At 43.2% G+C, this 17,952-nt stretch overlaps 1 protein-coding gene across 3 annotated transcripts; it reads left to right on the top strand.

The window, feature by feature from the left end:
• Window positions 1-13,390: 13,390 nt before the first annotated feature.
• Window positions 13,391-17,939, top strand: LOC136483300 (uncharacterized). 3 transcript variants are annotated; one of them, XM_066480317.1, is made up of 13 exons: window positions 13,396-13,820; window positions 13,897-13,994; window positions 14,259-14,341; window positions 14,448-14,574; window positions 15,346-15,406; window positions 15,692-15,789; window positions 15,885-15,969; window positions 16,089-16,212; window positions 16,491-16,592; window positions 16,672-16,736; window positions 17,197-17,278; window positions 17,373-17,452; window positions 17,546-17,939. In XM_066480317.1, the coding sequence occupies exons 1-13, from the start codon at window positions 13,597-13,599 to the stop codon at window positions 17,601-17,603; spliced, it is 1,287 nt and encodes a 428-aa protein (XP_066336414.1). In that variant the 5' UTR covers window positions 13,396-13,596; the 3' UTR covers window positions 17,604-17,939. The 3 variants fall into 3 exon arrangements, with proteins under 3 accessions (XP_066336416.1, XP_066336415.1, XP_066336414.1); XM_066480319.1 differs by lacking the exons at window positions 17,373-17,452; window positions 17,546-17,939 and having other exon boundaries at window positions 13,391-13,820; window positions 17,139-17,278; XM_066480318.1 differs by lacking the exons at window positions 15,885-15,969; window positions 16,089-16,212 and having other exon boundaries at window positions 13,393-13,820; window positions 15,692-15,839.
• The last annotated feature ends 13 nt before the right edge of the window (window positions 17,940-17,952 follow it).

Genomic DNA, 17,952 nt, shown 5'->3' with positions numbered 1-17,952 from the left:
AGATCTAGATGAGTCACTAGAGCAGACCCTGTGGTCTGGGCGATGGACGAGAACCCCTCTGCTATGTATCTGCCCTCGGTGTGACTGGAGCACGAGTACGACCAGAGCGGCGAAGCTATGGCTAAGGTGCCTGTTCTATCTCCTGTGCCTGTTGTCCCTCCTGAGTCTGCTCTGCTGCCTGTGGCTCCTGCTATGACTCCCCCTAAGGCTGACTCTCATCAATGGCAACACACCGTCCTCCAATCATGAGAGTCCTAGGTGGACCACTATGAAAGCGCTCAACATGCTCAAGTGTAGGCCTCGCTTCTGGTGAAAGCTGGTCTGCGATCCGGACTCCACTGCGAGCACCTCCTCTCTCGGCACGCTCTGCGGCCTCTGCAACTATGGCTGCTCTAGCTATGTCTGCATCTAGATACTTCTGCTTCTTTGTTGCCAGCTTCTTTGTTGCCTTGCCTTTTGGATCTGCAGGCAAGCGAGGTGGATGCCTCAAATCCTCATCACCGGGACCACCTCCAACATTCTTGACGCGAACCATCAGTTGGATCTAAAAAGAACAACTACCGCTGATAAGAAACAACTGCCAACTATCACTTCCAAGGCTTGGCCTCGATCCGTACTCGCGAGCTAGGCCCCGAGTTGACTGATAACTGCCAATAGGACCTCAACGGCACCGACTCACTGCACGTTAGAGTAGATCGGATTTATAAATAATAACAATAAATCTAGAGATGCGAAACCCTAAGAAAGCAAGCAATAGGTACGAAATTGAATCAGAGGCTTGCTACCTGACGAACCGGCGACTCGAGAAGAGAAGAGATGTGACACACGGGGAACCACCGAATCGGCTAGGGTTTGGGTTCACAGTGAGCAGTGAATCGACGGCCGAGCAATGCAGTTGAAGTCAGTGCTGTGATGCCGAGCTAGGTCACCGGCAAGGTTGCAATGTGGGTGCTAGGACACGACAGTGTTAGGGCAAGGCCTTGCCGATGCTAGGCGTTGACGACGCTACTGCTGTGGAGGCACGGTGTCTCGGGAGCATGGAGAGGAGCAGCTATGCGGAGGCGCTGAGCAATACGATGGCTGCGCGACTACGGATGTGTTGCACGGAGCGAGCAGCGGTGCGTGGATTCGGGCGGGAGGCATGAGCTCGGCGGGTAGGGCATGATACGGCGGCTCGGGGATGATGGCGCGGTGAGGATAGATGAAGGTCAACGCTCGCGTGGATTATATGAGGTCCCCCGCGGATCAGGAAAGGAAACGGAGATAAGAGATTGATTTCTGCACGTTTCCTATTGACCGGACGCTCCGGTGGCAGCAACCGGACGCTACCACGCAGCATCCGATCGATTCCAGTAAGGTCCAAAACCCTAGGAATCGCGACCGGACGCGTCCGGTGGACACCGACCGGACGCAACCAGAGTCTGGTGCAAGCTTTCTTTATCGTCTTTGATCGACCGGACGTAGAGCCACCATCTGACCGGATGCTGGGAGAACACTGTTCCAGTGTCCGGTCACTCCTTCGCAACAAGTTCACCTCCTGTGAACTGACCGGACACTGGACATTAGAGTCCGGTGCAGCGTCCGGTCACTCCTTTTCTAGCGAATCTTCAAAGTCCTTCGTGCTACCTATTCCCAATCAAGTCCCAATTCCAATAAGATCCAAATAAACACCAATTGGGACTGATGTGAGTGACCTCTCTCAAACCCTCAATTTTTTTGAAAATATTTTGCCCTAGGCTATAATTCTTCTTAAGAAAATAGGCAATAAGAGGGTAATTGAAGATAAACGACAAAACAATATTCATGCATATGCAATGCAATACTTGAAAGTAAATCTAGTTGCTTGTCAAGTTTGATCCAAGGTTAAGCTTCTTCACACGCTTTACGGCGGTTATCTTAACCATGTTAGACAAGCCCTATATGTATTATAAAAAATTAAACATGTTGTATATTACAATGCAATGCAAGGAACAACACAAGCTCATCTTTTAGTAAAGTTGCTAAAATCAAGAACATTGAGCTCATTCCGCAATCTACAAAACGTTGCCTCATCTAGAGGTTTAGTGAAGATATCCGCCAATTGATCCTCGGTCCTTACACCTTCTAATGATATATTATTTTTAGCAACATGATCTCTAAGAAAGTGATGGCGGATATCTATGTGCTTGGTGCGAGAGTGTTGAACCAGATTATTTGCAAGTTTTACCGCACTTTCATTGTCGTACAAAAGAGGTACTTTATCTAGAACTACACCATAGTCTAGCAAAGTTTGTTTTATGTAAAGTATTTGTGCACAACACGCACCCGCGGCAATGTATTCTGCTTCGACGGTGGACAAAGCCACACTATTTTGCTTCTTAGAGGACCAAGACACAAGTGATCTACCAAGCAAATAGCACCCTTCGGATGTGTTTTTCTATCAACTTTGCAACCAGCATAATCCGAATTGAAATAGCCAACTAACTCAAATATAGCTCCTTTGGGATATCAAAGGCAATGCTTGGTGTGTACTTAAGATACCTAAGGATTCTTTTTACGGCAATTAAACGAGTTTCCTTAGGATTAGCTTAAAATCTAGCACACATACACACACTAAACATGATGTCGGGCCTAGATGCGGTTAAATATAGCAAGCTACCAATCATAGAGCGGTAGAGAGTTTGATCAACCGTGTTACCTCCCTCATCTAGGTCGAGATGTCCATTAGTTGGCATTGGTGTCTTGATTGGCTTACATTCATCCATCTTGAATCTCTTGAGAAGATCATTAGTATATTTCTCTTGAGAGATGAAAATCCCTTCTCTCATTTGCTTGACTTGAAAACCAAGAAAGAATGTAAGCTCTCCAATCATTGACATCTCGAACTCCTTCGACATCAATTCACCAAACTCTTTGTAAGAATCTTCATTTGATGATCCAAAGATGATATCGTCAACATACACTTGACAAATGAAGATGTGCCCATCAAGCTTCTTGGTGAATAGTGTGGTGTCGACCTTCCCAATGGTGAAGCCCTTCTCAATGAGGAAGTCCCGAAGGTGCTCATACCAAGCTCTTGGGGCTTGCTTAAGCCCATATAATGCCTTGGACAATCTATAAACATGATTAGGATATCTAAGGTCTTCAAACCCGGGAGGTTGATCAACATAGACTAGTTCATTAATAAAGCCATTTAAAAATGCACTTTTCACATCCATTTGGTATAGTTTCATTTCATGATGTGATGCATATGCAAGGAGGATACGAATGACTTCTAGTCTTGCAACCGGTGCAAAGGTCTCTCCAAAATCTAATCCTTCAACTTGAGAGAACCCCTTTGTAACTAGTCTTGCCTTATTCCTCACAACTACGCCTTGATCATCTTGCTTGTTGCGGAACACCCACTTTGTTCCAATGACTCTTGCACCTTTTGGCTGCTCTTCAAGAGTCCAAACTTCATTACGAGCGAAGTTGTTCAACTCTTCATGCATAGCATTTATCCAATCTAGATCTTGAAGAGCTTCTTCTACCTTGGTAGGCTCATAGCAAGAGACAAAAAGTGATGAGCAATAAATGAAGCAAGTTTTTGTGAGCGAGTCATTACACCCTTTGATGGACTCCCTATGATGAGATCTTATGGATGATCTTGTAGTAGAGGTGTATTTATTCTATTGACCACTTGAGGAGGAGGTTGTGGAACATCAACATCTTGTGCTTGTGCCACCATTTGATCATGGGAGACATGGGTGTCTTCATTTTCTACTCTCCCATCTTTATCACCATCTTGTGGCACATTTGATGAAGAAGGTGGATCAATCACTTGTATATCATCTTCATCATCTTTAGGCTTGATGTCTCCAACCAGAATGTTCTTTATAGCCTCCCTCAATGGTTCATCACCTATATCATCAAGATTCTCATGTGCTCCTTGGGAGCCGTTAGATTCATCAAATTCCACATCATATGTTTCTTCAACCAAGCCGGTGGCATGGTTAAATACTCTATATGCTTTGGACTTTGATGAGTAACCAACAAGAAAACCAATATCACAATGTCTTTGAAACTTCCCTAGGTGTTGCCGCTTCTTATAGATGTAGCATTTGCAACCAAACACCCTAAAGAAGGAGACGTCCGGCTTCTTCCCATTGAGCAACTCATAAGGTGTTTTGTCAAGGAACTTTTGAAGGAATAGACGGTTGGATGCATAGCATGCGGTGTTGATAGCTTCCGCCCATAGAGCTTCGGGGGTGTTGTACTCATCAAGCATTGTCCTTGCAAGAGTGATCAATGTCCGGTTCTTTCTCTCAACTACACCATTTTGTTGAGGAGTATATGTTGCGGAGACCTCATGTTTGATTCCAACTTCATCACAATAGGCTTCAATGTTTGTGTTGTCAAATTCCTTCCCATTATCACTTCTTATCTTCTTGAGCTTCACTTCAAATTTATTTTGTGTTCTCTTAGCAAACTTCTTGAAGCATGATGCAACTTCGGATTTATCATGAAGGAAGAATACCCATGTATATCTTGAATAGTCATCAACAATCACAAGACAATAAAGATTTCCTCCCAAACTCTTATATGTTGTTGGCCCAAATAAGTCCATGTGAAGGAGTTCTAGCACTCTTGTGGTTGACATGAAAGCTTTGGTTGGATGAGTATTTGCAACTTGCTTGTTGGCTTGACATGCACTACAAAGCTTGTCCTTCTCAAACTTCACATCCTTCAACCCTCTCACCAAATCATTCTTCATTAGCTTCTTGAGTGAGCTCATCTCAACATGAGCAAGTCTTTTATGCCATAACCACCCAAGTGTTGTTTTGGTGAATAGACAAGTTTTCAAATTTGCATCTTTGGACGTGAAATCCACTAGATATAGGTTGTTGTATCTAAATCCTTTGAATATTACTTGATCATCATCTTTCTTAGATACAACAACTTCCTTCTCGATGAACAAGCATTGGAAGCCAAGATCACACAATTGTCCAATGGATAGCAAGTTAAAGCTCAAAGAAGCAACACATAGCACATTTGAGATAGAATGATCATTTGATATTGCCACTTTGCCCAATCCTTTAACCTTGCCCTTTGAATTATCTCCAAATGTGATTCTTTCTTGTCCATCTACTTCTTCATCTAGTGAGGTGAACATACGAGGATCACCGGTCATATGTTGTGTGCAATCACTATCAATAACCTAATGACTTCCACCAGTCTTGTAGTTCACCTACACACAAGAGATCAAGCTTTAGGAACCCAAACTTGTTGAGGGCCTTTCACCTTCTCAACAAGTGACTTAGCAACCCAAATCTTCTTAGGCCTATTCTTGTTGAGAGGTCCTAAGAACATGACTTTTATCTTTCCACTAGAATCCTTTCTAAGCATGTAGTGAGTATTGAAGGCAAAAGGTCTAGCATGCTTGGGCAAGAGTTGTGGTGGTGGAGTTTGGCACTCATGAGCAAAGTGGCCTTCTTGTCCACACTCAAAACACTTCTTTGGCTTTGGCTTTTGTTGTTGTTGAGCTTGAGCCTTCTTCTCTTTATTTGCCATGTACCTAATGCCACTTCTATCCATCTTCATGACGGTGTTCATAAGTAGCTCACTTTGAAGATGCTTGCCTCTAGCGAACTTGCTCAATCCAACCTTGAGGTGCTCTTTCTCTAACTTGAGCTTCTTGTTTTCTTCCTTGAGAGCATCATTGTTTTTCTCTTCCTTGAGCTTCTTGTTCTCTTCTTTGAGCTTTGCATTCTCAAGGATCAAACCATCATCATGAACAAGAGTTTCTAGCACTATAGACTTGGTGGTTTTGAGTTCTTCAAGATCTTTCTTGTGCTTTTCATTGTCATTCTTGAGCTTGACAAACTCATCATAATCGTCGTCCTCAACCACTTGCTTGCCCTTGCTACTAGAACTTTGCTCAATGCTCTCAATGATCAAATCATCACATGATGTAGCTATATCAATCTTGACAACATTGTTAGTAGCATCATGTGGCTCATTGGATAAATATTCTTGAGCAATAACAAGATTAACATGATTAATCTTAAGAGTTGTATATTCATCTTTTAGCATATTATGGCTAGTGATGAGCTCTTTATGCATCCTTTCAAGTTTATCATGTTTATCTTTAAGCTCTTTCTTAGAAGATTTGAGCTCCTTGAGTTTGGATGACATAGCTTCATTTGCTTCTCTAAGCTCAACACTAGCCTTTTTAGTTATATCACATTTAGCTAAAAGAGAATCATTTTTAGCTTCTAGCTTGTCATTCTTAGCTCTAGTCTTTATAATGATCTTGGAGTATTTATTTAGCAATTTAACAAGATCATCATAAGAAGATGATTCATATTCATCATCATCACTATCGCTATCATCATTACTAGCATGTTCATCATCGCTACTCTCATCATCATTTGATACCTTGCGTTCACCCTTGGCCATAAGGCATAGGTGTGTAGAGGATGATGGCGATGATGGCAGTGAAGATGATGAAGAGTTAATAACAATGGCGGCCACCTTCTTGTTATCACTATCATCATTGGATGAGCCACTAGATGAATCAATGTTCGTGAGCCAATCACCGACGATGTATGCCTTTCCACTCTTCTTCTTCTTGTGGAAGTCCTTCTTCTTGCCATCTCTCTTCTTGTATGGCTTGTCTTTCTTCTTCTCATCTTCATCACTTGAGTCATCTTTCTTGCCCTTGTTCTTGAACTTGTCTTTCTTGGGCTTTGTGCATTGGTGAGCTAGATGATCAAGTTCTCCACAATTGTAGCAATCCATCTCGAAGATTGACTTCGTTCTAGAGCTAGTGAAGAACTTCTTCTTCTTGCCATCAAACTTGATGCCACTCTTGTTGAGCTTCTTTAGCATCTTGGCGGTTTTTCTCACCATGAGAGCAAGGCTTGCATCATCAACTTCATCATCACTTGAGCTCTCATACTCAAGCCTTGCTTTGCCCTTCTCTTGACTAGCTTTGAATGCTAAGTCCTTTTCTTTCTTCTTGTTAGAGGATGAGCCATCTTGAGGTGTGATGTGCATGTACATCTCATGAGCATTGATCTTTCCCAAGATTTGTGTCGGTGTAGCGGTGGAAAGATCACCTTGATTAAGCACGGTCACAATATGCCCATATTTATCAATGGGGAGGACATTCAAGATCTTTCTTACAACATCGGATGGTTGCATTTGAGTTAGTCCAAGCCCATTGACTTCCTCTATAAGAACATTCAAATGTGAATACATTTCATTAGAACATTCTTTAGGAAGCATTTCAAAAGAGTTAAGCTTTTTCATGCAAGATGATAGCGTTCCTCATGCTCACTCTTAGTTCCCATCATGGAGCTCACAAACGTCGGACCATAGTGCATGGGTGTCTTTGTGGTTCCTCACCCGGTTGAACACATCTTTACAAAGGCCTCTAAATATGGTGTTTCTAGCCTTTGCATTACATTTTTCATAATTCAACTCATCGCCTTGTAGGTTAGTAGCATCCCAAGGTTTTGGAAAGCCTTGTAAGGTGGCTCTAAGTATTCCAACATCTAGAGCTTCTAAGTATGCCTCCATGTGAATTTTCTAATATGGAAAATCATCCCCCTCAAAGATAGGAGGAGGTCCATCCCCGTGAGATATCTTTCTCTAGGCTGTTAAGCCTAAATACATGAGCACGAGGCTCTGATACCAATTGAAAGGATCAAGATGCCCAAGAGGGGGGGTGAATTGGGCTAATTCTAACTTTCTTTGCAATAATTAAACTCTACGGTTAGCCCAATTAACCCCTTGTGCCTAGAAAGTGTTTCTATTGATCTAACGCACAAAAGTTTAGCACCCTAAGTTCCAATCCTACTCTAGCATGGCAATTCTAGGAATGTAAAAGATAAGAATTGAATTGCTCAAAGTAAATGCTCAAAGTAAAGAGAGAAGGAGGAATGCGGTGATGTTTTGCCGAGGTATCGAAGAGTCACCACTCCCCACTAGTCCTCGTTGGAGCACCCGCGCAAGGGTGTAGCTCCCCCTTGATCCGTGCAAGGATCAAGTGCTCTCTACGGGTTGATTCTTCGACACTCCGTCGCGGTGAATCACCCACAACCGCTCACAACTTGAGTTGGGTCATCCACAAGCACCGCCGGATGATCACCAATCTTCCAATCACCACCAAGCCATCTAGGTGATGGCGATCACCAAGAGTAACAAGCACGAACTCTCACTTGACCACGACATACCTAATGAGAAGGGTGGATGCACACTTTGCTACTCTTGATCTCACTAATGAGGGCTCTCTTTGGGATTCTCAAATCTCAATCACCTCACTAGGACCTTGCTCTTCTTGGCCCTCTCAAAGGTGTTTCTCAGCTATTGGAATGAGCAAAAGTACCCCCACACACGAATGGAGGAAGCATTTATAACATGGGCTGAAAAACAAACCGTTATGTGCCTCTACGGGGTGACCGGACACTCCGGTCATGTTGACCGGACACGCCGGTCAGTTCACCCTGAACTCTAGTGTTTACAAAGTGACCAGACGCTGGCCAGCATCCGGTCAGCACTGACCGAATGCGTTCGGTCGAGATTTCCCCTCTCTGGAACCTTACTGGAGTCGACCGGACGCTGGCCCTCAGCGTTCGATCACTTGACCTCTCAGCGTCCGGTTGCACCAGACAAAAACACCTCGGTCAAATGAACTGACCGGACCCTGAGCCAGCGTCCGATCACACCGGAGCCAGCGTTCGGTTAGTATTTGACCCTCCATTCACTTCCAACTTTCGAACGTACGTGAATGAAGTTTGCTCCAATGGATCTAAGGGCTTTTTAGGAGCTACCTAGTGCTAGGATTAGCAAGTGTGCACCACACCTAACTCACTAGACTCACCTAGGTCAAGCTACCCGTCTATACCCCCCTTAATAGTATGGCCAAAGGAAAAATAAAGTCCTAAACTACTCTAAGTGTCTCTTCAACTCCAAACGACACTTAGAACTAGTCCATCCTTAACCTTGTCGTCCATCCTTTGAAAACCGAAATGATTTCCATCGTAGGGGCATGACCACCATGATTGTCCAATTGATCTCCATTACCGTGACCTAACTTGATTGCCTCTGCAAAACACACGTTAGTCACAGTAATCATGTATTGTCATTAATCACCGAAACCCAACTAGGGGCCTAGATGCTTTCAAGATCAATGTGGTAGATTCGGTGTAGATCAATGTTGATATGTATATATCTATATGAGAGGGATTTACATGATAAACTCTTCATTCTCCTTAATACAATGATACATAAGTATGATTCCTTTCTAAACCCATTACAGTTACCTTCCTTCTCATATGATGCGGTTCAGATTCCCTTGCACATGTTTCTAATTTCTTAATACAAGTTATTCAAGTCATCTCCACTAATAAACACGAGCAGGGAAGGCAACAGTCAAGGTCTGTGACATCCACGACCACCCACACGAGTCATGGGTGATGGAGCAGGGAAGAGACAACGCGGACCATTTGATTCCCTGCACTTTGCGATCTAACACTAACGCTGAATCACCGTATGAAACGGCGATGAGAGCTGCAATAATGACAATTTGCAAACACAGGAAACCAATTTGCAAATTAATCAAGGCAAATACTTCCACCCCAGCACCATCTCAGTGAGGTGCTTTATCTCACGTCTGTGTAGCCTAGGCAAATACTACGACACTTAAAAAAATAGAGTAACAAGCATCGCCATTCAGTTATTAATTATTTTTAAGGCAAAAACTATATATAAACGACACAATAACAATCATCACAACAGCTTCATTCATAACTTCAGTTACATTCCACAGTTGTACAATAACAAAGACCTATCAAAGGCTACTAGGTGTACAATAACAAAGACTTGTCGAGTACTGGTACATCCCATAGTTGAGTCTGGAGACAGGCAATGCAAGCTAAGGATGAGGCAGCACCTCGCAAAACTTCCACTAGCATCTGCACCTCTCATGGTCGAGAGAGAGAGCAAGAAGAGGAGCATCTCAGTGAGGTGCTTTACCTTCCCTGTTGTACCTCTCACGGTCAAAAGAGAGCAAGAGAAGCATCTCCACCTCTCATGGTCGCGAGCATTTGCATTCCTGCATAGGATGACTAATTGTCAACATGTAAGTATAGCAGTAGGGAAAAATGAAGGAAACCATTTTTTGTCCACCTTTCTTGTGTACTAACTTCCTTGTCGATTAGGATATGGTGGTGCTCACGTCTGATGGTCACGAGGAGGGCGTGGAAGAGAAGCGTTGCCGTCGTCGCTGCTGTACCAGGGAAAGGAGATCGCCAAAGCGCTGGGATGGTGAATCGGCACAAGAAATGCGTAGGGCAAACCATTGATACCAAAGTGCATTCAGTACCCCTTGGCTTGCCCAAATAAGTGAACCCCCTTAATCGCAAAACTTCTACTAGCACCTAGATCGAGCAGCTGTAACATCCTAACGGGCCAAAGTGGGCCCAATCCAATCCAGTCATGGGGCGGTGGCACTGTAGCAGAGAAGAGGACGGTTGCTGTAGCATCCGAATTTCAGGCTATTGCAGACCGAGTACTGTTCACCCACAGAAATGGACCAGCCAAATTTTGGGTACTGTTCACCCGTGTTACTGTAGCACAGCGAAAAACACTGCACAGCCAGTTTAGTACCATACTGGAAACTCTGAGATCGCCGGATTGACTTAAATACCAGGGCCAGGAACGCGTAGTAACCTTCGGTTAACCGTTTTGAACGAAGCGAGGACGAAAGTTCAAACGGATTGCTACGCGGGTCGGACCACTCCTCGGAAGAGTGGGCCTGTGCCATGTATGTCGGGATTGGTTGTTACATTTGGTATAGAGCCGACTCTCGAGGTTTCACGGGCACGTGGGGACAACTGCGCGGGTATGTTGTGTGCATGTGCGTGGACCCGTCGTGGACACGACATGGCATACACATGCGCCGGCACGGGGCCACACAAACGTGTTGAAGAGAGGAGGATCCTGGAATAAATGTCCCGAAAGGGTAAGCTGATCTGGCATTCGACGGGGACGTCGAATCCTTAGGGGGATGATTGTAACATCCTAATGGGTCAAAGTGGGCCCAATCAACCCAGTCATGGGCCGGTGGTACCGTAGCAGAGGAGCGGGCAGGTTACCGTAGCATTCAAATTTCGGGGCTACTGTAGATGAGTACTGTTCACCCAAAATGGGACAGGCAAATTCGGGGTGCTGTTCGCCCATGTTACTGTAGCACCGCGAAAACACTGTGCAACCAGTTTAGTACCATACTGGAAACTCTGAGATCGCCGGATCGACTTAAATACCAGGGCCAGGAACACGTAGTAACCTTTGGTTAACCGTTTTGAACGAAGCGAGGACGAAAGTTCAAGCGGGTTGCTACGCGGGTCGGACCACTCCTCAGAAGAGTGGGCCTGGGCCATGTATGTCGGGACTGGTTGTTACAGCAGCTCCCGCTACGCCTAGATGCCGGTAGTATCAAATCTTGAAGGCCTTCTCCCAACGCCGCTGCCCTCTCCAGAGGAGTTGGAGAAGGAGCGTCATGGCGATGAAGAAAATATAGATGTTTGGCTCAAGAGTTTTGTCTGTATCTATTTGTATCTAAGGAGGAAGGAGTGTGTGGATTGCCAAGAAGCGCATCCAGCCCCGGCTTAAATAGGCAACCTTGAAGATGGAGAAGCAGAGAGGAGCAATTAATATAAGCATCAGGGAAGACGAGGCATACTCCGTAGGAAAGTAATGGTGATGCAACTGTGTTGTGGGTAGTTGAGAAATGGGGAAATAACTCACGCTGAATTTACTGCCGACAGTACACCAAACGGTCGTGTAGGGCTGGCGGCTATAACGCCTATCCCGGTCGGCTCGGCGTTCCAAACGACGGTGGAATTCAACCCCACTACCACCGCCACATTGATGGTTTTCAACTGCCAGTTTCATTCCTTACGAGGCCTCCCTATCAGTCCAACTGACGGTGAAAATATCACACCGATGCTTTTATCGCTACGGCAGTGAAGTGTAAATCTGTAGTAGTGATACTTGTTTTTCCATTGCTAATATGCATCTTGAACCGTCACTAATGTGCTTTTCTATCATAGTAGCATGGGACAAGACACTTTTGAGGTGTTTAGTTTAATATAAGGAATCATCCTATTTTAGTTGAGGTGGTACATCGTAGGTCCATGCCTTTCAAATTTGATAGAATAACTTCATTCCTCGTATTTGTACTCATTATCAATTTGTAAGAAATGATATGGTGACAGAAGCTTATTCCATTCTATAAACCGAACAAAAAGAAAAGGTGAGAAATGAGAAATAATAGATTACTTCAATCCACGAAAAGCCCTTTTGGCACCATAACTTTTGACAAAGTACGATTTTTCTCTCCGATTTGCATAGTTGCATGAACAAAGTATAAAAAAGATGTTAAATATTTGATTTCTAAACTTAATTAAGCTGAGAATTCATATTGTGAAACAACATCCAGAAATACATTGAGGGACACTAGTGGAAAAGAAAACCCTACTCATGCTTGCATAGTTGCATAAATGAAATGTAAAAAAGGATGGTAAATGTTTGATCTCCAAACTTAATTAAAGTGAGAATTCATATGGTAAAACAATACTAAGTTGTTTTGCAGTAGGTAAAAAAAAGTTGCCAAAAGTCCTTTTGGCACCATAACTATTCACAAAGTACGATCTTCTCTCCGACTTGCATAGTTGCATGAACAAAGTATAAAAAAGATGTTAAATATTTGATTTCTAAACTTAATTAAACTGAGAATTCATATTGTGAAACAACATCCATACATACATTGAAGGACAGATGGAGTAAGAAAGGCCAGTGGAAAAGAAAACCCTCGTCATGCTTGCATAGTTGCATAAAAGAAATGTAAAAAAGAATGATAAATATTTGATTCCCAAACTTAATTAAAGTGAGAATTTATATAGTGAAACAATATTAAATTGTTTTGCAGTAGGTAATAAAAAAAAGTTGCCTAGCACATATATGGCATATGTGCAAGCTTGCCCTAGAATGAAGGCGGCCAGAATCTTAACATTCCTTATATGAATTTTTGTAATTCGATCTGACCGCTTTCGACTTCTTTCTAAGGCAAGGTCCAGTGACAACCGTCCTCTTTGGTTTGATGTTGCCAGGGTGCTTGCCGCACTCAGTCACCGGACGTCGACCAGGATGCTTGGTTAGCCTTTGAACTGGCCCATCTTCCTTCGGCTCGAAAAAATTGCAAAAATGACACTCGAAAGATTGACTCCTTGATTATGATGACACTCGGGTGAATGACAAGTGGGTCCATCTGTGTCTATGAATGTGGGTCCAGTGTCAAATCTACAAACGACCGATGTTTCGAGTCCCATTTTTGCAAATCGCCCCTTCGGCTCCCCCGTACGGGGACATTTGCGACGTTGCGAAACCGTGGCAGGCTCAACTGGCTCGATGGTCCAGCGGCCCAATCAACTCTGGGGATAGCGCGCGCCGCTCCCAGTCCCGGCCAACGGCCACGCATCCGACACGTCCTCACGGCGGCGGCGCGGCACTCGTTCTGCGGTCAGAGCGTGCATAGGCGATAAGCCCCGCACGCCGCGGCACCGTACCGGGATGGGCGCCATGGGCATCGTCGTCAGAGCGTGCGCGCCTCCCGCTCCCGCCGCGGCGGCTCCGTCACGCTCCAGGGAGGCTGCCCAGGCCCAGCGGAGGAGCAAGCCCTCGAGGACCGGCCGCGTGCTCGTGCTCGGAGGCACCGGCCGCGTCGGGGGATCCACGGCCACCGCGCTCTCCAAACTCCGCCCCGACCTCGGCATCCTCGTCGGTGGCAGGAACCGGTAGGACCAGGTCCAGCAGAGAGTAGCCTTTTATGTCGAGGCTGAATCGATGTCCCGTTTTGATTTGATTTGCCAGGGAGAAAGGCGAGTCCGTTGCAGCTAAGCTTGGGGGCCAGTCCGAGTTCGTCCAGGTCGACACCCGCGACGCAGGCATGTTGGAGGAAGCGCTGCAGGGTCAGTACCAGTAATGCTAATGCAATGCAAACATCCTGCTTATTATGCTGTGACTACTGGCTAGAGCAAGCTAGAGTATGTTAATTGATGATGCAGTACAGCTTCACATTGGCAGCAAAGGCTCCAAAGCCCCTGCCAAAGCCCAAACAACGCTTTGCTAGCTAGCTCTCCTGATGTTTGAGCCCCCTAAGCAGTGAAATAGATGTTTAATTTTGCTCCAGGATGAGCTTAACATAAATACCTGGAATTTTTCTCTTGCGCCAGGTGTGGATTTGGTTGTCCATACTGCTGGACCCTTCCAGAGGGCGGAGGAGTGCACCGTGTTGCAGGCGGCGATATCTACTAAGGTAGAATAGAAGCACTCCATGCTTCAGTCTCAATTCATTTTTTTTTGGGTGGCGAGCTACTTAATTGAAAATGCTGTTGGCACATTTGGAACTTTATCCGGAACAGACACCATATATTGATGTCTGCGATGACACGGACTATTCTTGGAGAGCAAAAGGCTTCCATGAGCAAGCAAAAGCTGCTGGTGTTCCAGCTATTACTACTGCTGGCATATATCCAGGAGTTAGCAATGGTAATTAGTGTATCTTCTTTCTTTAGACTTTAGAACTCAATTGTCCTTGAGTTTTCTTGTTCTTTTGATGAATTCCTCAACCACATCTTTTCTCACACAATAATCTTGATAAGTAATATGATACTCCACAATAGTTTTCAAATGCGATGGTAAGCTAGCATCAAGAGTTGAAACGAGGAAATTTTTTGTGTGATCACCAAATACATCGATGTCATGTATAGTATGACCAAAGCTAAAACACATAAAAGAAATATAATCTACAAAAAAAGAACATCTATTGACAAATGAAATACTCCGTCTATGCACAACAATGACATAGCAGAGTCTCGAAGAAACATCGTGTACTGCTGTTTCTATCACATTCTGTCAGTAAAATCTACAGGAATAATATTAAGAAAGTATTTTTTATGCCCACCATATTAGTATGACTTTCACTCTGTCGAGCAAAATACATTTGCTCATATTAGCGGTCAAGTTAAGAACATTTGACTACACATTTTCAAAAAGGCTCACATTTATGCAGAGGATTGGAGTATCGTTTAATCGCCTTAACTTTAAATAGCTCTATCCTTGTCAAACTGTAGAAGGAACTTAATTGCACAGGCCTTCTTTTCCTGGACAGAATCTGATGCAAATCAGACTGAACCACAACATTTGGTCTGCATAGATGGTGGTGCTTTAGTTAAGTATAATAGAAGGGGCTATCTAGAAGAGATGAATATCTTGATCTTTGAGTCCTTATTGGTGTATTGTATTCTTCTCTCGTGACAGTGATGGCTGCTGAGCTTGTGCATGCTGCCAGAAGTGAAAATGGCGAACCTGAAAGACTAAGGTTAGAGTTCTTTGTTGTCTAGAACAGGAAATGCCAAAATATTCATTCAGTCTACAGTAAGGGCTCTATTTGGTTTTCTGTTGGCATGTAGTAGTTAAATTGCTATTCCCCATGATGTGTTTTCTCTCCTAGCTAGGCTGAGAGTGTTCCTGTTAGCTTAAAAGCACCTGCATAATAGCTGTCGCGTCAAACTGTTTCATCAATGTTTACTTGATCTATGAAGCTAGTAATTAGTGTTTTTGAACATCCATGCATATTCCATATGTTGCTAAACCCCTCTTTTAGATTCTTCTACTATACTGCAGGTACTGGTGGTGCTGGTCCAACAATATTGGCAACAAGTTTTCTGCTTCTTGGGGAGGATGTAATTGCATATAACAAGGGTACTTCCAGCTTATGCACTAGTGCTATTGCACCTATGGAGTTCCTCACTGTAAGGGAAAATTATACGTCATTCTTATTTTTATTACTAATTCAGGAGAAGAAATCAAATTAAAGCCCTATAGTGGAGCTCTGAACATTGATTTCGGAAAGGGGGTCAGAAAGAAAAATGTCTACTTATTGTAAGCACTTGGGCCAATGTTTACCTTTCCATATCTTATAATTGACAAAGTTACAAAACTGAAATATAATATAGCCAAAAAGGAAGCTAATAAATTTCACATTGTGTTACCTACTCCAGGAATTTGCCTGAAGTGAAGAGTGCTTTTAAGATATTAGGTGTGCCAACTGTTAGTGCTCGATTTGGTACTGCTCCTTTCTTCTGGAATTGGGGAATGCAGGCTTTCGCAAACTTTTTACCTGTTGTATGTATTTTTCCTCGGTTTATGCTTATACAAAGTAATTTCATTTCGGCCTGCTTAGTTATAGTTGCTATTATTAATACTGTAGTGATTAAATTTATAGTTGCAAACAGGCATTACCAATTTTCATTCTGCAATTATAGCATTTAATCTGTAGTTCCTGTATTACAATTAAACCAAATGGTTTGCTGTGGACTGGAATCCAGAACATATACAAGAATACATGATACTATTCAATTTTCAGTTCGCATTAATCTGACCTGAATCTTGGTCCTCTTCAGGAGTTCTTGAGGGATAGAAATAAGGTTCAGAAGTTGGTTCAGTCTGTTGATCCTTTGGTTCGAGCCGTTGATGGTATCGCAGGAGAGCGTGTCTCTATGAGAGTAAGTTCTTTACCTGTGTCAAGAGTAGTGCTGGACAGCAAATGGCCATTGCCTAATCAAAATGTTTTCGTTTCTGTAGGTAGACTTGGACTGTTCAAATGGCCGGAATACTATTGGATTATTTACTCATAAAAAGCTATCTGTGTAAGTACGGAGCATAAGAAAATTGAAACATCCTCGAGCAATATCTAACTGATGTTTAATATTTCCAATTCTTAACTTTTTAACTCTCTGATTATTTAAAAATATGAAGCTCTACATTAACTTTCCAAACCACAACATAATCTATATTGATTGTTTCCTTTCCTTTACAAAATTTTCTTATGAAAACGATCTGTTTCTATAAAACTGGGAGCATATCTACTGCTTCAGTTTTTTCTTTTCTTTGCATTCCATTATAAATTATAATGTATTGTTAGATTTAAGTTTCTAGCCAGACATCACTATATTGCTCAGGAATTCAGAGTGAAAATTGGCGAAGTAGTTACTATATGGTTCATTTGAGAACTTCTGGTGTGCTCTTAAGTTTTCTTACTGGGTGACCAGAATTACTAGAAATACTCTCTGGACTGCGTCTAAGCATATTCTAGATCAAAATGGATAGATCGGTGGGCTTTGCGACAGCTGCATTTGCTTTAGCAGTTCTTGAGGGCAACACACAACCAGGAGTTTGGTTTCCAGAAGAGGTGAGTAATCCTTCCTTAGAATAAACAAATGAAAAAAAAGTTAACATAAGACCTCATTTCCCAAACTAAACTACCTCAATTTGTTATAATGCAGCCAGAGGGAATACCGATAGAAGCAAGGAAGCTGCTTCTTGAGCGTGCATCACAAGGGACAAGTAACTTCGTGATGAACAAGTGATTTCTCTTTCCCCAACCTAAAACACATTATATGCTGTCCCAATTCATGTTATGTTTCGGCTAAACATGCTCATCCACTTCAATTGACAGGCCTTCCTGGATGGTAGAAACTGATCCAAAGGAAGTCGGCCTAGGAATTTATGTGTGAGAAGATTGACTTACTTAAATTCTTGGGTGCTTGACAAAGGCAACTAAATCTTGGGAGTAATTTTCCGTCCGAGAGAAGTTGAATGCGACAGCCATCAGCGTGTTCAAGTCCCCAGTCCCCAGATTGAGCGTGATGTTTTGTATCGGTTGGACTATTTTACTTTTGAAAGGGTTTGTACATGAACGATGATGGTTATAAGGAAAAAGAATACAGGTCCATAGAACAATTTTGTGCACCACACAGGTGATAAACTTGTAACATTTTAAATATGTATTCAGATTACACGCTTAAAAGGTAATACACATCCAAGGTTTTAAGATGGTTGACTTAAGACAACATTAAGTGTCAC

The sequence above is a fragment of the Miscanthus floridulus genome, chromosome 9 (assembly GCF_019320115.1).
Source record: "Miscanthus floridulus cultivar M001 chromosome 9, ASM1932011v1, whole genome shotgun sequence".
In the NCBI taxonomy this organism is placed as follows: Eukaryota; Viridiplantae; Streptophyta; class Magnoliopsida; order Poales; family Poaceae; genus Miscanthus; species Miscanthus floridulus.
This window is presented reverse-complemented; position numbering and strand designations above follow the sequence as displayed.